This window comes from Poecile atricapillus, chromosome 35 (genome assembly GCF_030490865.1).
Source record: "Poecile atricapillus isolate bPoeAtr1 chromosome 35, bPoeAtr1.hap1, whole genome shotgun sequence".
Taxonomy (NCBI): Eukaryota; Metazoa; Chordata; class Aves; order Passeriformes; family Paridae; genus Poecile; species Poecile atricapillus.
In genome coordinates this window covers 1,161,115-1,183,112 of record NC_081283.1, presented here as the reverse complement: position 1 = coordinate 1,183,112, position 21,998 = coordinate 1,161,115, and the positions used below count along the sequence as shown (strand labels likewise).

The 21,998-nt window shown below is 54.0% G+C and overlaps 1 protein-coding gene across 1 annotated transcript; it reads left to right on the top strand.

Moving 5' to 3' along the window:
* Positions 1 to 833: 833 nt before the first annotated feature.
* SLC4A8 (solute carrier family 4 member 8) lies at positions 834 to 20,816 on the top strand. The gene is made up of 25 exons (XM_058861190.1): positions 834 to 974; positions 5,512 to 5,593; positions 6,308 to 6,442; positions 6,830 to 6,965; positions 7,663 to 7,823; positions 8,306 to 8,491; positions 9,226 to 9,314; positions 9,422 to 9,579; positions 9,916 to 10,003; positions 10,541 to 10,687; positions 10,848 to 10,939; positions 11,274 to 11,448; positions 11,709 to 11,842; positions 12,674 to 12,919; positions 13,010 to 13,115; positions 14,009 to 14,170; positions 14,778 to 14,891; positions 15,352 to 15,513; positions 16,045 to 16,296; positions 17,609 to 17,677; positions 18,174 to 18,347; positions 18,474 to 18,611; positions 19,151 to 19,248; positions 19,681 to 19,784; positions 20,505 to 20,816. The coding sequence occupies exons 1-24, from the start codon at positions 930 to 932 to the stop codon at positions 19,766 to 19,768; spliced, it is 3,237 nt and encodes a 1,078-aa protein (XP_058717173.1). The 5' UTR covers positions 834 to 929; the 3' UTR covers positions 19,769 to 19,784; positions 20,505 to 20,816.
* The last annotated feature ends 1,182 nt before the right edge of the window (positions 20,817 to 21,998 follow it).

Here is a 21,998-nt window from a genome sequence, read left to right as displayed (position 1 = left end):
CCAGGAGGGAACTTGGGGGGGGGCTGAGGGGGAGGTTGTGGGGCTTGGGGGATCCTCGAGAGGATGAGAGTGAGTTGGGGGGGTCAGGATGGTGCTGGGGAGGAACAGGATGGGTCTGGAGGGGTCAGGATGGTGCTGGGGAGGAACAGGATGGGTCTGGAGGGGTCAGGATGATCCTGGGGGTCAGGATCATGTTGAAGGTGATTCTGGGGACGGGTTGTGGAGGGGAGTGGGGGGCGCTGCTGGAGGAAGCTCGAGAGAGGTTGGGGGGTCTGAGGGGATTTGGGGGTAACACTGGAGAGCATCTGAGGGGGCGGCTCGAGGGGCTCAAGTGCTGAAGCAGAGTCGGGGTTTTGTTGGGGGGGATCAGGATGATGCTGGGGGGGACCGGGGGTGGGTGGTGGGGCTGGAGAGGGGACACTGAAATGCTGGTGGGGACAGAGGCGATGCTGGGGGCCACGGGCTGAGAGGGGAATTGGGGTGATGCTGGGGGGGTCAGGACTGGGGGTGTTTCTGCAGGGCACCTGGGAGGGAGAAATTCTGGAGGGAGGGGGCACTGAAACGCTGAAGGGAATGGGGGGAAATCGGGGGATGCTGGGGTCAGCTGAGGGCAGGCGCCGGAGGGAAGGTGGGGTTGATGCTGGGGGGCAGCAGGGGGATCCTGGGGACGATTTGGAAGGCGGAGGGGGTCAGTGCGATGCTGGAGGGAATCGGGGTGGGTGGTGCCGAAGCGCGGCCGCAGGAAACCCACCGGGCATCGCCCCCCGGCCCTGCCTCCTCCCCCCGCCCTCCTCCTCCTCCTCCTCCCGCCGGCCCTGGGCGGGGTTTGGCCCCGGCGCCGGGCGATGCTGGAGCCGGTGTGAGCGGCACCGGGGCTGCAGCCGGCGGCGGCCCCCACCCCGGGGGGGTGCCCGGCCCCCGGGCCAGCCATGCCCGCCGGCAGCAACGAGCCCGATGGGATCCTCAGTTACCAGGTGGGGGGCGGCGGGGGGGACGCCCGGTCCCGCCGGTGCGGCCGGAGGATGCTCCGTGGCTGCTTCACTGCGGCATTTCCGACCGAGGGGGGGACGGGGAGGGGAGGAATCTGCGAGGGGGGGCCCAAGGGGCGAGGGAAGGGGGGTGAAGGGCATCGGCGAGGGGGGAGGTGTCCGTGAATTGGGGTGCAGGGGGAGCCGGGACGAAGGGAGGGGGAGTCCGGCCTCTGAAAAGGGGGAGAGGCGGGGGGCACAAAGGGGGAGAGAGAGGGGCTCAAGGTGGGCGCAGGAGGGAGGGGAGGAGGGGGGAAGGGCACCTGCGTGGTGCCTGCTGGGGTGTCCCCACTGGGCCCCCCCGTCTCCTCCTCTGCATCTGGATGTGCCTCTCCTCCCCCCGATCGGCCCTTTGGAGAGGGGACAAAGGCCACTGTCCCCGCAGAGCCCCACGTCACCCAGTCCCCACCACCTGTCCCTGTCACCCCATCCCTGTCACCCTGTCCCTGTCACCCCGTCCCTGTCACCCCATCCCGGCCCCGCAGTCCGGGGGGCTCTGGGGTTGCGCCCCCAGCCCGTGCCCGGTGCGGGAGGGGGGCAGGAGGCAGCTGGGTTGTCCCTCCCTTTCAGCGTCTCCTTGTCCCTGTCCCCCCCTGGCCCGCACCCTCGGGACCGGCCGGAGCTGCTCTGGGTGACCATGACAGGTGGGGAATTAATTAATGAGAGGCTGGGAATGAATTAATCTGCTCGGAAATTACAGAATAATCGGAGTTTCTGTCCCCCCTGCGCTGGTGACTGTCGTGTCCTGGTAATCTTGGCCGTGACCAGCGTGTCCCTCCCCAGCCCCATTTTGGGGGTCCTGTCCCCTCCCCCATTTCCAGCTGTCCCAGTCCCAGCTCAGATCCTGGCCCAGGAGCCAGAGGGGTCCCTGGGAGTGACAGGGTCACTCCAGGGATGGTGGCTTTGTCCAGCAGAATGGAGATGGAGAGGGGTGGGGGGGGTCTCTGCTCTGCCACCTCGGCAGCCCCCAGGTACCCCCTGTTGCCCTCATCCCATAAGAACAGTGGGTCAGTTATTAATTAATTATTAATTGCACCTTGGTCAAGGTGAGTGACATCAGTCCTCCCAGGGCTGCTGGTGGCCGCTCCTGGTGTGCCCTGGGCTGGGGACCAAGAGGGCTCAAGGCTGGTCCTGAGCCTCTGCTTCGAGCTTTGCCTCATCCTGAATTACCCCAAAATGTCCCCAGAGCAGGAGTTTTTCTTTCCTAACCTGAGTTGCAGGGAGTCAGGGAAACTGAGGCAGAACCCCCAAAAATCCCTCCGGAGGACACAGAATCTCAACAAAGTATGAATTTGGAGAGGGGATCAGGACACATTGAGCTCGTGACCTGGAGGGGGATTGAAATGGGATTTCCTCCTTTGCTCCAGCCATTCCTGATCTCATTCCTAGTAGCAACAATTCCTTTCAGTCTCCCCAAAAAACAACTTCCAGGCAGCCAAATTGATTTTTTTCCATAGAAGACTGCAAACTGAAACAACTCTGGCTGCTCTGAAACTCCAGGGTGAGCAATGCCAAGCTCTACATCCCCTTTCCAGCCCAGTTTGGATGAGCTGCTGGTTCCCAGGCTGTTGGCAGTGGAGGAGGATGGAGAGGGAAGGCTGGTACCCATGCAGGGTAATAATACATATATATAATAATATATCCAATAATCCAGGCTATTATCCTGGGATAACTCGTGCTTTGGAGCCATCCCTCCTTCCTGCTCCACCCCATCCCAAACCCATGGCTCCACAGCCACAGAGTCCTTAAATCCCCTGAATTTCCTCAGGGGAACAGCCTCTCCCAGTCCATCTGAGTGTCCTGACTGGAACCGGGACAGTTTGAAGCGGGTCTGTTTCCTTTGATGGCACCTCCGAGTGATTTTGGGGACACTGGTGTGTCCAGGGAAGGGCAATGGGATATTGGAGCATCCATGGACCCACAGCTGCCCACCTGCCCCTCCTAAAGCTCCTGGAGCTTCAATCCTGGCTAATAACCCATCAGTGGGGCTCTGAGCTTGGATCCCAGCGGGATTCTCCCTGCTCAGCCCTCGGTGTCACCTTCCCCGGCCGGGTCATTTTACAGCCGGGTCACCTTTCCGGGCAGGTGACCTTTGAGGCAGGAGGGAGCTCATTAAAGCAAACGAGTCTGGAGGATGGAGACGCCGGATTAGCTCAGCTCGGGAAGTCAGGCAGAGCTGGAGAGCGAGGAGAGGATAAATGGGGATTTTCCGGAGCCACTGTCCTGTGATAGCACCGGCTCCGGCCCCTGAGGATCCCCCAAGGGCTGGGGCTTGTGCCAAAGCGAGACCTGCCTGGAATTACCTGATTTTCTGCAGGAAATCTGGATGGAAATCAGCCCTGCTTATGATGTTTCTTTTCCTGACAGTTTGTACCTCCCTCATTCTTTGGGAATTTGGGCTGAAATCCACCCAAATGCTGATTGTCCTTCCCCTGGCAGGATGTGCTGTGTTCACCCCATTCTGCAGAGTTTTCCATACAACAGAGCTGGGTTCTCCCCTCTACTGAGTTTCCCAAGTGGGCAGAGTTTTGGGGAGTGTGGCTGTAAATAATCCCTGGTTGGCACCATGGATTCTGATTCCTTCCCTTTTTGTCTCTGGAGCTGAGGGACACAAGGTGCCACCTTGTCCTGACCCCTGATCCATCTGGAGGCTCAGTTGTTCCCCAGAACTGGGGAGTGACATGAGGATGAACGGGAATGGAATGTCCTGAATGGGAGGGGACCCACAAGGTTATGGCAGTGACAAAGTGACCCAATCTGGGAGAATCCCAGGGAGCACGGCTGGGGCTCTGCTGGGGGCTGTGCATTCCCTCAGTGGAGGGAAAACTCCCCCAAATCTTCCTGGAGTTTCCCCAGAGTGCAGGAGGGGAGGTTTGACAAAATGCTTTTTGGGAGGGAAAGAGACTGCCTGTGTTACCCACGGGAGGTTTGAATCTGCCCCTCCCAAATCCCTGCATTTACTCCCACTGCCACAGGTGTGCTCAAATTTGCCATTTTATCAAAATTCCCATTTTTAATTGTGATTTATTGAGCCCTTTCACTCCGTGTCTTTTCCAAGGTTGGAGTTTAGTCCCTTTTGGCAGCTCTGGGGGGAGCAGGGTGCTCGGAAGGGCAGGAGGGTGGTGATGGATGTCATTGGAGCGAGGACGGAAAAGCCACTGGCGCAGGAAAATCTGGCTGCTGGGCAACGTGGGCAAGCCCAGGAGTGGGAGGGGTGGGAGCCCCAGTGAACTCTGGAATTGGTGCTCAGAGACCAGCAACTCATTCCCAACAGGAATGTTTGTTCCTCTTTCTCATCAAACTCACCAGTGACCACAACCCAAAGGTTTTCCACCCGTTGGTTAAAGCAGGAATTTGGGGGAGCAGATTCTCTGTTAGTTTCTCCAGCTGAAATCATAACCCATTATTTGTTCTTCCTTTTCCAATAACCTCATGGCATCGTTACCAATACAATGGCAGCCTCTGCCCAATGGCGTTGGAAATTTTCCTTACAAATTCCAGCTGTGGTTGCTCTGAGCTGGTTCCCAGGGCATGGGGGAGCTCTTGCTCCTGGAATTTCATCCAGCAGCCCCACCAGTTCCCCCACTTCCCTCTGGATTTTGCTACTTTTCCACCTTCAGTTTCAGGAATCAAATTCTGGGTGTGATTTTTGTTGTTTGAGTCATTTTTGGTCACCGCAGTGGCACCAATGCAAGGATGAATCTCATCCACTCAATCATCCCAAACCTTCCCTTTGAGCCTTTCAATGAGGAATAATTGGGAAACTGATAGAAAATATGGGTGTTTGGGCATTGCAGTGTGTTTGTTTGCACAGATGATGGGATTTTGGTTTTCTTGGATTGCTGGGGGACGGGGGGCAAGGAAGGGGAAGGTGAGCAGTGGTGATCTTTCCTTTAGTATTTGAGACAGAAAAGAATCATGGAATGTTTGGGTTGGAAAACCATCGGGCCATCCTGCTCCACCCCTCTGCCCTGGACAGGGAGACTTCCCACTAGCAGAGGTTGCTCAGAAATCTCAATTAAAAGATGGAAAATGCTGTTTTCCATGGAAAACTTACACCAAGGGGAGCCTGAGCCTCTGCAGGACCTTGAGGGCTCTTGGAGGTCATTGGTGGCCACCCAGGGAGTCCTGCAGGAACCACCCTGAGACCAAAAGTGGCTCTTTCTCCCCAGCTTGGAAATCCCTGTGTACTTTTTTATTTTTCAAAAAGGAATCACAAAAACCAAGCAGGCAGTTGGGTATTTTTAGGTCTGAAATGCCCAAATTTGGGTTTGAAGCCCCTCTCCCCCCTAGTAACCCTTCCAGACTCCCATTGTGTACAACATGGATGGGTTTATTTGGGAAAGGGAAAAGAACCTCCCACAAGTCCTTGTTTTTTGGGCTGTGCCTGGAGGAGAAGCCGTGATCCTCATGGAATGGTGGATGGACAGGGAGGTTGGAGGGAGCTCCACAAACCCAAATTTTCCCTTCTTTTCCTCATTAGAGGCATGATGAGGAGGCCGTGATTGACCAGGGCAGGACAAGCAACGTGGTCAACATCCACTATGAGAAGGAGGAGCTGGAAGGTGAGATCCTGCTGGGATCCTGGTGGAGGGGCCACCAGGCCCTGGGAAAAAGTCCCTGCAACATCTCTTGCCTGAGCAGCAAAACCTGTCATGGTTCTTGATTAAACAAGAAATTATTGATTTATTTTTTAATGCGACGGCTTTTAAAGCCCTCGTGGAGGCCCCGGTGTGAATTGTGTCCATGGGGCTGGATAATTCCCATCTGCTTTTCCCACAGCAGCTGATCCCAGCTTGGAGAGAGCAGGAGAATCATTTGATGTGGTGCAGATTCTCTGTTTTCCTCCTGGAGTTTATCATCATGGGACTCCTTTGATCTTTCCTTGTCACCTTGTGCCATAAAAGATTTGAAAACTATAATTATTGTATTATCTCCTGCTCAATGAGCAAATCTGAGGGTTGGTGATGGTGTTGTTGTCCAGCCCAAACTAGAATTTGAGAAGGGTTTCGGTGCTTTTAGGTCACATTAAGTGACCCCCAAATCATCCCTTGGTGTGAAGCTTGAATAAAATGGGCTTGGAAAAAAGAACAAGTCTGGGAAGGTCAGGGATCCACTGAAATTCCCATTAAGGGAAGTCGCTGTGGGATTTTTGGGGTGTCCTGTGACGATCCTTGCAGGATCTTCTCACTGAAGAGCTTCCATGACTCTGTGGTTTCCTCCTGGGGTGGCTGCACTGCACGAGCCACCAGCCATTCCCAACATCCCTGTTTTCCCAGGCCACCGCACCCTGTACGTGGGCGTTCGGATGCCGCTGGTGCGCCAGAGCCACCGGCACCACCGCGCCCACAGCCAGAAACACCGGAAACGGGAGCGGGAGAAGGACGCAGTCCCCGTGGAGCAGGGATACCACTGTAAGTCCTGCTGGGGTGGCCACCACGGGACTTTCCAACCAGGTCCCTGGGGGTACTTTGTGTGGCTGTTTTACCAAGGAAAAGTGGCTTTTTTTTTAGCAAGATTCCCCTTTTCCCAAACTCTTCTCTGGTTTTGGAGTTAAGTCCATAACGGGATCCTGGGGTACAAGTGGAGGTGTGGGGAAGGAAAGCAGCCCATCCGGATGGAGTGTGGGATGGAGGCTCCACCTTCTCTGTGGCTCTGTGAGAGCCTGGAGAGAGCCATGGGAGAGGGCCCAGCCCAGAATTTATGGCTGGACTGGTCCCAGTGTGATGCCACTGGAATGTGAGCATGCCAGGATGGATCCAGGCTCAGTAACGGGATGGGGAATTTCCTCCTGTCCCCAGACACCCCATCCCAGCGGGTCCAGTTCATCCTGGGCACGGAGGAGGATGAGCAGCACGTTCCCCACGACTTGTTTACGGAGCTGGATGAGATCTGTGTGAAGGAGGGGGAAGATGCCGAGTGGAAGGAGACAGCCAGGTAAATCCCTGGGATTTGGGAATGGCAGGAAGCTGTGTCAGGAGGGATTTAGGTTGGATACTGGAAAAAGGTTCTTCCCCTACTGGAACAGTTCTCCAGGGAATGGTCACAGCCCCAAGGCTGCCAGAGCTCCAGAAGTGTTTGGACAAAGCTCTCTGGGACAGGGTGGGATTTTGGGGTGTCTGGGCAGGCTAGGGATTGGACTTGATCCTTGTGGCTCCCTTCCCACTCAGGAGATTCCATGGTTCTAGAGGTCAGGGAATGCTTGGACATTGGGATTTGGGGATTAGTGGGATTTTCAGAGTTATCCTGGGCCAGAAGTTGGACTTGATGGTCCTTGTGGGTCCTTGCAATTCCAGAGTTTCCATGATCCTGTGATCCTCATAGGGCCCTTCCATCTCTGGATATTCCATGATTCCATGATTCCAGAGGTCAGGGTCAACACTCTCAGTGGGATTTGTGGGGTGTCCTGCACAGGGCCAGAGGTTGCACTCTGTGATCCTTGTGGGTCCCTTCCAGCTGAGGCTATCCCATGATCCCTGCTGCCAGCTGTGGTGGCAGAGGAGTCCCTGTTCTCTGGGATATGGAACTTTCCCAGATGCAGGAACCTCTCTCCTCCAGCCACCCCATGGTTTTATCTGAGGGGTTGCAGGCCTTGAGCTGTTTTTTTCTGGCTGATCCCACCCCAAATCCACAGGTGGCTGAAGTTTGAGGAGGATGTGGAGGATGGGGGCGAGCGCTGGAGCAAACCCTACGTGGCCACGCTGTCCCTGCACAGCCTCTTCGAGCTGCGCAGCTGCATCATCAACGGGACGGTGCTGCTGGATGTGCGCGCCACCAGCGTCGAGGACATCGCCGGTACCGCGGGGACCTCGCTCCCGGGAAATCCCAGCCCAGGGATTGGGGTTTCCAGCTGTCCCCATGGCGTTTCCAGGATGCCAGTAGGGTTTGGGCGTGCAGCTCTTGCTGGCAATGGGTGGTCCATTAGAAAGTGATTTTTGGGTTAGAGAGCAACTGGACAAAGTTCTGCAGTAAAAGGGAGAATATTCTGTAGTAAAAGGGAGAATATTCTGCAGCAAAAAAGAGAATATTCTGCAGAAAAGGGAGAATATTCTGCAGTAAAAGGGAGAATATTCTGCACATTTTAAAGTATTTCAGGACCTGGCTCTTCAGCTCTCCCTAAGAGCTGACCCTTGTTCAATAATGACTCGTTCCAAGCCATTTCCTCACATTACATTGATTTCATTTTCCCTTCACACCCTGGGGTTCAGGGCTTTAAAGGCAGAGTGGCTCTGGCAGGGCAGGTTCATGCTCTGACCTCATGTTCCTGTCCCACCCAGACCTGATCCTGGCCCAGCAGGAGCTGTCGCCGGAGTTTGACGAGCGCACGAGGGCCAAGGTTCGGGAGGTGCTGCTGAAGAAGCACCACCACCAGAACGAGAGGAAAAGGAACAACCTCCTGCCCATTGTGCGTTCCTTCGCTGATGTCAGCAAGAAACAGGACCTGCACCTGCTTGAGAAGCCAGGTGAGGTTCTGTGAGGTTTGGAGCCAGGTGAGGTTCTGTGAGGTTTGGAGCCAGGTGAGGTTCTGCAGGGCTTGGAGCCAAGTGAGGTTCTGTGGGGTTTGGAACCAGGTGAGGTTCTGTGAGGTTTGGAGCCAGGTGAGGTTTTGTGGGGCTGGGAATCAGGTGAGGTTCTGTGGGGTTTGGAACCAGGTGAGGTTCTGTGGGGTTTGGAACCAGGTGAGGTTCTGTGGGGTTTGGAGCCAGGTGAGGGTCCTTCAGGGCTTGGAGCCGAATGAGGTTTCTGTCAGGTTTTAGCACCAGCTGGAGGTTTCTGCCAGGCTTTACCACAAGGTGAAGGTTTCTCCTTCTTTTCTTTTGGCACCAGGTGAGGGTTCCTGCCAGGTTTTAGCACCAGGTGAGGGTTTCTGGAGGAGATTGTCACCAGGTGAAGGTTTCTGTCAGATTTGGCACCAGCTGAAGGTTTCTATTAGGATTTGGCACCAAGTGAAGTTTTCTGCAGAAATTTGCATTTGGTGAAGTTTTCTCCCAGGGCTTTAGTACCAGGTGAGGTCTCCTGCCTGTCTTTAGGTGGAAGGCTCTCCAGGGATCTGACACCAGGCGAGGGTTTCTCCAGGCTTTGGCACCAGATGGGGGTTTCTGGATGACTTTGTAGCCATTAGACTTGTTCAGGCAAATAACAAATATCCCAACTCCTCCTGTGCTCCCTTTCTGAGTGTCTTTTTCTTCCCTCCCAGCCCAAACTCTCACCCCTCACCCTTCTCCCACCACTGCAGAAGCTAAAAACGGGGTGACCCCTGAGACCAGTGGCATGGACCTGAGCAAGGTGAGACCCCTGCACCTCTCCCACACCTCCAAGGGGGTGAGAGGGACCCTGGAGGCCCTGAAGGCTTTTTTTGGGGGGATTCTCTGAGAATGGCTGGTCCTGCCCAGGCGGAGCTGCACTTCATGAAGAAGATTCCCAGCGGAGCGGAGGCGTCCAACGTGCTGGTGGGAGAGCTGGATTTCCTCCACCAGCCCCTTGTGGCCTTTGTCCGCCTGACCCCAGCCGTGCTCCTGTCGGGAATGACGGAAGTTCCCATCCCAACAAGGTCTGAAGGAGAAGCACGAAGTTTTTATTTAAAAAAAACCCCAAACCCACCTGAAATTGCCCCATGATTTGGGGCCTAAGGGAACAAGTGGGTGCTGCATGTTTCTCCCATGCTGCCCCTCACCTTCCTCCCTTCCCTGCTTGGTCTTTGAAACTTACAGTCCAATTTTAATGAAATTTGCCCCAAAATGAGATTTGTGATTGGTCTTGGTGAATAATTCAGCCCATGGAGGAGGCAGGGAACCAATCTGTTCCCCTCTGTGGTCCCAGGGATTTCCCTGGGTGCTCCTGGAGTGAAGCCACATTCCCCTCTCTCAGTTTGATTTTCCTTGCCCAGGTTCCTGTTTGTTCTGCTGGGGCCGGGAGGAAAAGCCCATCAGTACCACGAGATTGGCAGGTCCATGGCCACCACCATGACGGATGAGGTGTGATGAGATAAGGGGGATCTCAGGGTCACTTTTGGGGTTCTTCACCATTCCCTCTCCCTGGTGCAGTGAGCAAGATTTGCTGTCCTGGTCCTTCATCTGCACCCCAAACCAGGCAGATTTACATCACCCCAAATTCTGGGGGCTGAAATCCCCTCTGGGTGCATCCCACACCCCATCCTTCCCTACGGGCTACACAGGGTATTGTCCCCAGTGGTGGCATCGCCCAGCCAGAAGAATTTATCCCCTTTAAGCCAATGCCTCCAGTTTGTCCATGGGGGGTAGGGCTGAAATCCCACTCGGGATTCGTCTTGCACCTCGTCCTTCCCACATCCAGGGCTGGCACCACCTCAGTGGTGGCATTGCCAGGGTGACCTTGTGGAGGAGATGATTATAAGCACCACAATGCCCAGATTTTTCCTGCTGGGGGAGCATTTCCAGCTGGGGAAGATGATCCTGCTGTAGCCAAAGGGGAGCTGCCCTGGTGAGGACACCTGGGGTGGGTTGTGCTCTCACCTGGGGGTCTCTTCTGGGCAGGTTTTCCACGATGTTGCCTACAAAGCCAAGGACCGGGCTGACCTTGTGGCTGGCATCGACGAGTTCCTGGATCAGGTCACGGTGCTGCCGCCAGGAGAGTGGGACCCATCCATCCGAATCGAACCCCCCAAAAACGTCCCCTCTCAGGTGGGTGCTGCAAGGGGGACGGGCAACACCACAACCCAAATTCTGCTGAACTTGGAATTCCCAGTTTGGCACAGCCACACCCAGGCCAGGAGCAAAATAAACTGGTGGTTGATAATATACCTGAAAAATACCTGGTTTGAGCTCAATTCCATGTTGACAGGAAAAGAGGAAGATGCCGGGAGCTCTGGATGAGAGTTCTTCCCACAGCAAGCCGGAGAAACATAGCGGTCCTGAACTGGAGCGGACTGGGAGGTGGGAGCTCTCCTGGTTTGGGGCCTTCTGTTTTTCCCCAAAAATCTGAGCAGGCATCTTCCCTTCCAGAAGCTTTTGGGGTCACCTGGCTCAGTGAGAGGGCTCCATGTTGCCACTTTGGTCCCCTGGGCTGGGCAGGTGGACACCTGGCAGTGAGGAGGTGGTGGGAAGGTGGGGACACCTGGGCAGCTGGGCCCAGCCCCAGCACCAGCACACTCGGGTTTCCTGGGTTTGGGGCAGGACCAGGTCTGGAAACACCTCCAGGTGAAGGCGTTTTCACAAAGGAAACCAAACATCCCCTCCAGGAGAACAGCCCGGTTTTCCCTCCCTGCAGGCTCTTTGGAGGTCTGGTCCTGGACGTGAAGCGCAAGGCCCCGTGGTTCTGGAGTGACTTCAGGGACGGTCTGAGCCTGCAGTGCCTGGCGTCCTTCCTGTTCCTTTACTGTGCCTGCATGTCCCCCGTCATCACCTTCGGGGGATTGCTGGGGGAGGCCACCCACGGCCACATTGTGAGCTCCTCTCTCTGTTGGAAGCACAGGGAGGGGAAACGCCCCAAACTGACCCTCCTGCACTGGGGAAGTGTCCCTGCCCATGGGGAGTGGTTGGAGCCCAAACCGGTCCCTGACAACCCAACCCGCTGGTCCCTTCTGACCCAACCCACTCCATGATCTTTGAAATCTCTTGGCTGCTGTGAACTTCCTTTGGGTTTTCTGGGGGGTTTTTATCCCTAATGATTTATTTACTCCCTGCTCCTTCTCCTCCCTGTCAGAGTGCTATGGAGTCACTGCTGGGAGCATCCATGACGGGTGTGGTTTATTCTCTCTTTGCTGGCCAACCCCTCACCATCCTCGGCAGCACTGGACCCGTCCTGGTCTTCGAGAAGATTCTCTACAAATTCTGCAAGTAAGATGTTTGTCTTCTATTTTCTGGGGAAAATATTTCTTTTCTATTTTTGGCCAGGGAGAAGATGTTTTTCTTCTCATTTTCTCAGTGAGAGTTGTCAGATTTAAGTTGTTTGCTGGGTCACAGAGGTCTTGTGCTGCTGCTGTCACACATGAAGGATGAGAACCCTTGGGCTTGGGGTCATTTTGGGATTTTGGGGTTAAAATGAAGCAGTGGAAGAGTGAGGAACCAGAGGCTTTGGATGGGTGCCCACGGAAGGTGAGACAAATTGCTCTAGTCTGGGAATGAGGGAGGGTTTGTTTTCCACTGAGTACAAAACTTTTAAACCTGTTTTTTGCTGGAAGAGGAGATAGATTTTCCCCAAATATCCATGTAGTTTTCAGTTGGAATATTTTGAGTTTTGGGGATTTTATTGAACAAGTAGGAGCTTTTCCTGGGAAATAGCTCTTTTCTATGACAGTCCTTTCATCTTGGTGACTTTGGTGTGAGATGAACCCTCCTCACTTGGAATTAAATTTCTCATTCAGCCCCAAGCTGACTGTCGGTGGCTGGGGCAAACCCAGCTTGTTTTGGTGTTGGGGTTCTGGGGGATGTGGGAGAACCTTCCACAACCTCAGTCAGCCTTCAAGTTGTTAAGATTAATTAAAATTAATTAATGCTAATTAAACACTTGGCTTCTCCACCCACACCCTGCAACCTCAAGAACATGGAAGCCTCAATTACCACTTGCAACCTCCACACGCTCCTACATTGCTCCTAATTTTCTCTGGAGAAAGGCTTGGCTCTGAGGCCTGTCCTGGCCTTTCCCCAGGAGTTTTTGTGGTTTTCCAGGGAATACACACTCTCCTATCTGTCCCTGCGGACGTGCATCGGGCTCTGGACTGCGTTCTTCTGCGTGGTGCTGGTGGCCACGGATGCCAGCTGCCTGGTGTGCTACATCACCCGCTTCACTGAGGAGGCCTTTGCCTCCCTCATCTGCATCATCTTCATCTACGAGGCCCTGGAGAAGCTGAGCCACCTGCGGGAGACCTTCCCTGTGCACATGCACAGCAAGCTTGACCTCCTCACCATCTATTAGTGGGTGTTCTCCTCCTCCCCCCTCGGCAGGTGCATCCGGGCTAGTCCCGGCACTATTCCCTCAGCCCTGTCCCGGTTTCCCTCCTCCAGCTGTAAGTGCAAGCCCCCGGCTCATCCCAGCAATGAAACCCTCCAGTTCTGGCAGAGCAATGGGATCAACGTGTCGAGAATCACCTGGGGAAACCTCACGGTGACCGTAAGTGCCCTGGGCCACCAGTTCCTCAGGAAGGCCAGGGGAGGCCAGGGGCTTTCACAGGTGCCAAAGCCACCATCTTCAGGTGACTTTGGCCTTCAAAGTGCTCTGAGAAGTCCCTGCTTAAACCTCTCTTACTTCTAACCTGCTTGCTCCTGGGAAGGAGAGTCCACCTTGCCCAACCCACCTGGTCCAGCTCACTTCATCCCCAGTCTCAGGGATAAGAACTGTCCCCCTCAGCTGTGCTGTGGTCAGGGTTAGGGAGTTCTTTGGTCAAGGTTAAGGGAATGCTTTGATTCTTGGATCGTTTGGAGGGCTGAAATTCCTGCCTGGAGGCAGTGATGAGCTCCCTCAATTGGTTCCTAATGACTCCAGACCCTGCTGTCTGTAGGGTCTCACATAAATTTCTGTGTCTGAGCAGACCCACAGGGATGGTCCCTGGAAGCAGAGCCCAGGGGTGGGATGGGAACATTTTGGGACATGTCCAGCCCCTTTTGGCCTTGTCCTCAGAACCTGACTGCAAAGGGATGATTTGTCTCTTTTTCCATCCCGTGGTTGTCCCAGCCCTTCTCCCCTCTTTATCCACGATTTCCAGCTTTTCCTTCCCCTCTGGTGTTTTCCTCAGCCACGGTGGAGTGGAGGATGTGTCGTGGGTCCGTGGTGTCCCACCACATCCCACCTCTGCTCCTTCTGTCTAATTCCAGCTCCGTGTGTCACTTGTTCAGCTGCTGCTGTCCGTTAAATATATTGACATATTTATCATATACTGATATATTTATACCGATAACTTCTATGGCAGCTGCAGGGTCATGGATCTTGCACCAAGACCCTCAAAGCACCACCCCCCCTCCCAAAATCCCAGTTTTCCTCCGTGTCCTGATGCTCTGTTTCTCCAGGAATGTCGCTCTTTGCATGGGGAGTTCCAAGGACCTGCCTGTGGACACAACGGTCCCTACACGCCCAATGTCCTCTTCTGGTGCTGCATCCTCTTCTTCTCCACCTTTGTCCTGTCGAGTTTGTTGAAGAAGTTTAAAACCAGCCGTTACTTCCCAACCAGAGTAGGTAGAAGGTGGTGGCTCCTGACAGACTCCATGCTCCTTTTCCAAAATACCAATCCTGGAGCACTGAAGGATTTGCCACCACTCAGTCAGGCTGGGAAATGCTGACCTTGGATATCCCTCCCTTGTTCCCATGAGTGCAGAGAGGTTGTAGCATTCCCCACCTGCCTCACAACCTGTTCCAGAGTGGTGATGTTGGGCTCAGGCAGGGGAAATTAGCTCTTCCAAAGTTATTTATTTCTTTTCCTCTTCTGAGCATCATTTGATGGAGATCATTCAAATGAGGAGTTGCCATGGAAAAACAGGAACGAATGATGCCTCAGTGCCTTATTCCCATTTTACCTGAAAATGTGGCACCTTTCCCCATTTTTAGTATTTTTGTTAATGTCTGAATTAAAAATTGAATTTTCCCCCTAATAAAGCTCTTTCTACTGTCCCACACCAGATGCCCAGATCTCCAACACAGCAGCAATATCCACCCAAAGGATTTGGCTGCATGTCCTCAGAGTGGTGGGATTTTAGGGATTAACCAGTCCAAATACTGTGGGTGTCCCCAGGTTTCCCCTCTCGTGTCCTGGCCCCTCTCAGCCCCGGTTTCTCACCCCAGGTCCGATCCACAGTGAGTGACTTCGCTGTGTTCCTCACCATTGTCATCATGGTGCTCATTGACCTCGGGATTGGGATTCCATCCCCCAAGCTCCACGTCCCCCACATGTTCAAGGTAATGGGGTTGGGGATTGGTGGAGAAGGCTTCTGGCACTTCAGGTGCCACCAGGTGATGTCTGGGCAGGTCAGGGCCAGGCTGAAGGAGGTGCTGGTGGTGGAACCATCTCCTCTTTGACATCCAGGAGCATCACTCCCCCCTGTAAATCAGGGGACCACCTTAAAACCAGACACTGAACAGCAGAACCATCTCCAGCAGGACAGTGCTGGGCTGGAGGAGGTGCTGGTGGTGTGAGTGTCTCTTCTGCCACGTCCGATGCATCGATTCCTTCCTGTCTTTTGGGAAGAGCCCCAAAAACGGGAGAGGGGACTCTGGGACAGAGGACACTGGCACAGCAGAGCCCCCTGGGAGAGGGTGACATGAAGCCAGGGCTGGGAAATGCTTGGACACAGGGATGGAGGGGAATGGAGGCCAGGGAAGGGTTTGGGCTGGGAGCTGATCCCGCCATGTGTTGCAGCCCACCAGGGATGACCGTGGGTGGCTCATCAACCCCATCGGGCCCAACCCGTGGTGGACAGTGTTGGCTGCGCTTATCCCGGCCCTGCTCTGCACCATCCTCATCTTCATGGACCAGCAGATCACGGCTGTCATCGTCAACAGGAAGGAGCACAGGCTCAAGGTGAGGAGCTGCAGGGGGTCACCCCATCCCCACCCCACTCGGGCTGCGGGGCTGGGACAAGCTCCTGTCCCAAATGCTTTGGGAAGGTTTGGGTAACACCAGGCTGTGTGCCAGAGTTCTGCACACAGGGAAGGAATGACAGCTTTTGGAAGCAGCAAATGAATCTTGTAGTGATGTAGAAGGGTGGGATTTTTTCAAAGGTCAGTGGCAGCTGGGGAAGGGATCTCAGTGAGCTCCAGGGGATCACTCAGAGCCACGTCCTACCTGCAAATGGTGGGAATTCCTTTATGAATGAAAAAATAATCAATTTTAAAATTATTTCTGAGAAGCAGAGATGGTGCAAACCCTCCAGGCCCACTTTTTCTGATCCTGCCAGATTTTCATGCAAGATGTGAAATCCATGTTTGATTCCAGTTCTTATTTCAAACCTCATTTAAATTTCCCAGAAGTGGACTTGTGCTTGAGCAGGGTTTGAGCCCCACCCATGACGTTGTCCTTGTCCCTGAGGAATGTTCCATTTTTGCTCCCCAGAAAGGCTGTGGGTACCACCTGGACCTGTTCATGGTGGCCGTGATGCTCGGGGTGTGCTCGGTGATGGGGCTGCCCTGGTTCGTGGCCGCCACCGTCCTGTCCATCACCCACGTGAACAGCCTCAAAGTGGAGTCCGACTGCTCCGCGCCGGGAGAGCAGCCCAAGTTCTTGGGGATCCGGGAGCAGAGAGTCACCGGCCTGATGATCTTCGTGCTCATGGGCTGCTCTGTCTTCTTCACCTCTGTGCTCAAGGTAAGAGTGAGATAGAAAACACCTGGTGACTATGGGAGTTTGGGAGGGGATGCAAAGTTAGGCCTCTCTCCCCAGGGATGTGATGCCAAAGCCAGGATGGGAACCAGCCTTGGTGACTTCCAGCCCTTCAGACCCAGTTTGGGGTGCTCAAGCCAAGCAAACAAGACAAATGCTTTGATTCCCAGGTGTCCTCCAGACCCTCTGTAGTGAGAGGGATCCTGGCTGGATCCCACCAAAGCTGCTCTATCCCTGCCCTTTCCAGCTGGATTGGAGAGAAAACAGAGCAAAGGTTCATGGCTTGAGATAAGGACAGGGACAGATCCCTCACCAATCATGATCATGGGAAAACAGGCTGGAATTAGGCATATCAATTGAATTTATTACTGGCAAAATCACAGTAGTCCTTCCTGCCTTCCCGCCGTGCAGGGAGACGGGAATGGGGGTTTTACTCAGGTCATCCCACGTTGTTCCAGCTGCTACTCAGGGAGAGGAGCCAGAGCCCTTCCCCTGCTGCACTGTCGGTCCCTCCCAAGGGAGACAGTTCTAAAGGGATTTCTCCAACCCAGGGGAGACAGCTTTCCACAAACTGCTCCATCCTGGGTCACTCTTCCAGGGGTCAGTCCTTGCTGTGGCCTTGGCCAGCTGCAGGTCCATCCTGGAGCCAGCTGGAGTTGGCTCTGCCAGACATGGAAGAAAGTTCCAGCAGCTTCTCATTCAGGCCATCCCTGCTCCCCAGACATGGCCACACAAACCCAACACACCCACCCCCATTTTGGGTTAGAATTCAGCTTTTTCAGACAAGCAGGACTTTACTGGCTGGAATTTGCTCCTCCAAGAACCTCGTAAGAGCCATTCCCAGGAACTGAACCCTCAGAGTTCCCCCCACAGGCTTCCCTGCCTGTTCTTCCCACCAAACAATCCCATCTCCAAGCTCAAAGCAGACCCATTCCCATCTCCAAGCTCAAAGCAGACCCATTCCCATCTCCAGGCTCAAAAGAGATGTTGCTTCCATGCATTCCCACAAGAGTTTTCCGAGATAATTTTTTCCCCCCACAGGAGGTCTCAGATAGATGAAATGTGGTCCGAGGGGATCAAATCCCCTCTTTGTCTCCAGCCTCTCTGAAAAAGAGGATTATTCTGATGAAATGTTACTCAAAAGCTCAGCCTGACACAGAGAACAAAATCTGTGCTGCATAAAATCTAGCATGGGAAAGCTGGGAATCTTCATGCAGTGCCTGAGAAAGGAGTGTGAAAGAGATGGAAATAATGCAGATGAAATGTAAAGCCAGTAATTATTGCATTTTGTTCCCAGTTTATCCCGATGCCAGTGCTTTACGGGGTCTTTCTCTACATGGGGGTCTCGTCACTCCGAGGAATCCAGGTACAGCTGCTCCGAGGAATTTCCTCTCTCTGAAGACCTTGGGATGAGTAAAAATGTCTCTGAGAGCAGGAAATTGAAATGTTTTGTGTCAGGGACTGATGGGTGGAGGCTCAGGAAGTTTTTAGGGCTGCTAGGAACCAGGTCAGCGCTGGAAGAGCCCAGTTCAGCACTGGGAGGACCCAGTTCAGTGCTCCCTATTTCAGGACAGCTCGGTGTTTGGTGACGGGAAATTGGGGGAATTCAATGTGCAGGAAAGGAAATCCTCACTGGGGGATTCCCTGGGCCAAGAGATGCTGAAAGACAAAACCCTGGAATAAGTTGGAATTTGGTGGGCAGAGCAGGCGGTTTTTGGATGGAGCAAAGGGAAAACAGGTGCTGCTCCCAGGAGGAACAGAATGGGATCCTGGATTTCTCCTTGTTCCTAAACTCTCCACATCTCAGCAGCTCCAGGAGCTTTGGCAGTGCCCAGGTGACACCGTCTCCCCTTTCCCTGCAGTTCTTTGACCGCCTGAAGCTGTTCTGGATGCCGGCCAAGCACCAGCCGGATTTCATCTACCTGCGCCACGTGCCCCTGCGCAAGGTGCACCTCTTCACCCTCATCCAGCTGCTCTGCCTCGTCCTGCTCTGGGTCATCAAAGCTTCCCGTGCTGCCATCATCTTCCCCATGATGGTGAGAGATGCTATTCCCGGTGTTCCCAGTATTCCCGGTGCCCGTTGGTGCTCCCGGGGCTCGCAGCCCTGCAGGGATGGGAAGCACCATCTCTGGCCTCACCCATCTTCCCTTTTCTTCCTGAAGGTTTTGGCTCTCGTTTTTGTCCGGAAAGTGATGGATTTCTGCTTCTCCAAGCGGGAGCTCAGCTTCCTGGATGACCTCATGCCAGAAAGCAAGAAGAAGAAGTTGGATGATGCCAAAAATGAAGCCAAAGAAGAGGAGGTAATGCCAGGAGCTGGGAATCTGCTCTGGGCTGTGAGCTTCCCTGTTCCTGTCACAGCTCATCCTTAAATCATGGAACTATGGGATCATGGAATGGCTTGGGTGAGAACGGACATTAAAGCCCATCCAGTGCCACCCCTGCTTGGGCAGGGACATCTCCTACTATCCCAGGGTGCTCTAAGCTCATCCAACCTGGCCTTGGACACTTCCAGGGGAACATAAGAACTGAATCAAACAGATCTCATAGCCTGGATCCCACATTCTGAACTTTTTTCCCTAAATTCTCAGAGTTTCATACTTGAACATAGACACTGTTAGAATTTTTAAATGAGCCTTATAAATAAAAATAATTACGATATTTCTGTGAGGCTTTGCTCCCAGCAGTGTCACTAACCCCAAACACACCCACAGGGGAAGGTCTTTACCTGCTGCTAAAGGTGCCAGGGGTCAGAGGAGAGGGCAGCATGCCAGGTTTTTACTGGAATTTCATTTATCCCCTCTTGGATCAAGAAGAGAGAACTTGACTCCTCTCTTTTCAGGAGTCCCAGAAAATGATGGAAGCAGCTGCTGCGAATTCCGTTCAGCTGAAGCTGGGCAAGACCAGCAGGGTGGACGCCCCAGGGCCCAGCAGTGACAGGTAAAGCACCCCCGGGTCAGGACCCCCACAGGGTCAGTGGGAAGTGTCTGGCTGAGGTTTCTCCACTTGCAGATTTATGTGTCACTTGCAGTCCTCTTAGTGGGAAAATCCCAATTTTCTGGCAATTTTAGGAGGTGTTGGCAAAGCTCTGATCCCACACAGTGGCTGCATAATTCCTGTTTTATCCCAAAACTACATCACCAGTGGCTGTCTGGGATCTGGGGACCCTCCTGCTCCCACCTGAGAGGTCACAGGGGCAAACACCGGCTGTGGGTCTGCAGCTCTAGGATTTGATTCCCAGAATTCCTCATCCAGCCAAACCATCCTCACCAGCTGAGCTCCGGTTTTCAGGGCTCTCCTGTTCCTGCTGCCAGTGCTCGTGGTGGGATCAGACCCATCCTCATGAAACACCACGTGGAATATTCCTTGCAGGGCTGATCCTTCCGAGATCAACATTTCGGACGAGATGTCCAAGACCACGGTGTGGAAGGCTCTGACCATGAACACAGAAACGCTCTGAATCCGGGAGGAAAGAGGTAAAGGCTCAGCTGTGGCCTGACCTTGCAGCACATCCCCACGGCCTCCCTGCGCTCTGGCTGGTGCTGCCCAGCAAAGGGCACATTCCTGGGATGGCAGCAGGACCATGAACACCGGCTCCTCTCTGCAGGGAAGTGTGGGAGCTACAGCTGGAATCCTGGGATCAGACTGGGACTTTACACCCAGAGAGGCATTGAGGAGCTGAGGGCATGTACAGAGTTTGGAATGGAGCTGGAGAAGGGCTGGAGCAGCAGGAGGAGAGTCTGGAGAACTCCTGAGGGAGCTGGAGGGGCTCAGCCTGGAGAGAAGGAGGCTCCAGGGGGACCTTCTGGCTCTGCACAACTCCCTAACACGAGGGGACAGCCGGGGTGGGTCAGGCTCTGCTCCCAGGGAACACGGACAGGAGGAGAGGGAAAGGCATCAGGTTGACCAGGGAAGGTTCAGGTTGGATACTGGGAAAAATTCCTTTGTAGAAAGGTTGTCCAAGCCCTGGCACAGCTGCCCAGGGCAGGGGTGGAGTCATCATCCCTGGAAGAGTTCCAAAAACTCGGATGTGGTGCTTAGGGACATGGCCAGTGGTGAACATGGTGGTCAATGGTTGGATCTGATCATCTTAAACACCTTTTCCAACATGAATGATGCCATGGATCTCTTATTCTGGATCTTCCACTGATGATACTCTCCCTCTTTCCCTCTTTTCCCCCCATTCCCATGTTTAGGCGCCTCGACGTCGCCGTCGAGGAGCAGGAATGTGACTCAGGGATGTGCCAAGGCAGACACGGAGGAGCGGCTCATTTCCCACCTGAGGGGTCCCATAAAGCCATGCAGAGTTTCCCGTTCCCTGGGGGTGCTGCATCCCGGGGGATCCGTGTTGTCCAGCCTCGTGTGTCCGTGTGTGTGTTGTGCAGTGGTGGAGGCTCCGCTACCGCTTCCCATCAGTTCTATTTTTTTAATCTCGAATTCCTCCTCTCCTTCCTCTTCTTTTTTTTTTTTTTTTTTTTCCCCCAAATATAAACTCTGAATGTACAAAACCATTCCCTGCTCAATCTGGCGACTTCTCCTTCCTCACAGCCGGGGTTTTGGTCTGGTTTGGGATCCTCCTGTGGATAGCTTCTGTCTCTTACTGGTACAAGAGGGATGCTCTCCATGTGGAGACAGCGTTGGGAGCATCTCATAAATTGGGATGAACTACCACTGAGCACTCAGGATATGACAAAGGAAAAGCAGTTGCTCCCTATGCTCCATTTTCCCATCTTTCTTGAGGATTCTTTTTGGGCTCTGCCACCAGCCTGAAAGTGTTAAAATATAGAAAACTCCCTTCTTTAGTCAGCTCTAAAATGACCATAAAGGAAGCTTAAAAATAAAATCCCTGGATTTTGGTGGTGGGAGCGGCCAGGTGAGATGTGAAGCTCTGCACTCCCAGAACCCCTGCCCTTGTTCTTCCCTTCCTGTCACCTCCCTGGACTCTGGTTTTACTTCACCCCTGTCCTTGCAAAGCTCCTTCTGAGTGGCCAGGGAATTGGGAAGTGCCTTTTCCTCCTCCTTTTCCCTGCTGCCTTGCAGGGAGAGGCTGGCAAGCAGTGAAGGTCCTGAAGCTCTTTCTGGGGGCTCGGGGGGCTCTGGTGTCCCCCTGGAATGTGTGGCTGAGTCTGGGGGCCATGGAGCTGGGAAGGGAGGATATTCCAGAGGATGAGGTGCTCCCACAGCCCTCAGGAGGTTTGGAACATGCTCCAGCCTCTTGGAATTTGCAGCTGGGACAGGGGCATGACCACTCCTGCCATCAGCTCATCCCACCCATCTGGGAGCCTCTTCCTGCATGGAATCACCCCAAAAGGACAATGGCTGGGGAAAAGAAGAGATGGAATTGCTCTGTAAGGATGGAAGTGCCACCTCCCCAGGCAGGGCAAAACTCCCATCAGATCTGAGGGATGGGGATCCGGGAAATTGAATCCTGCCAGCCTGGGATGGGCAGTGGCAGAGCAGGAAAAGCTGCCTTGGGCCTTCAGGAAGAAGAGGAGGCTGAAAAACAAAGTAAGTTCTGGAGAAAGGGGAAGTAGGGATCAGTGGGATACTATGCTTGGACAATTTTGGTTTTCCTGTTTTCTTCTCTGGAAGCAGAGAGACAGGGCTGGAATCAACTTCCAGGGGGAAGGAAGGAAGGCAGGAAGGAACCCATGGACAGCTCCTTATTCTGGGAGGATTAAATATTTCCT

What these genes read in the sequence shown, in the direction of transcription:
- SLC4A8 (XM_058861190.1), top strand. Translation starts at nt 930, where the DNA reads ATGCCCGCCGGCAGCAACGAGCCCGATGGGATCCTCAGTTACCAG. An exon ending in CGTGGAGCAGGGATACCACT is followed by an intron (nt 6,443 to 6,829) that starts GTAAGTCCTGCT and finishes TCCTGTCCCCAG; the next exon opens with ACACCCCATCCCAGCGGGTC. An exon ending in GAAGTTCCCATCCCAACAAG is followed by an intron (nt 9,580 to 9,915) that starts GTCTGAAGGAGA and finishes TTCCTTGCCCAG; the next exon opens with GTTCCTGTTTGTTCTGCTGG.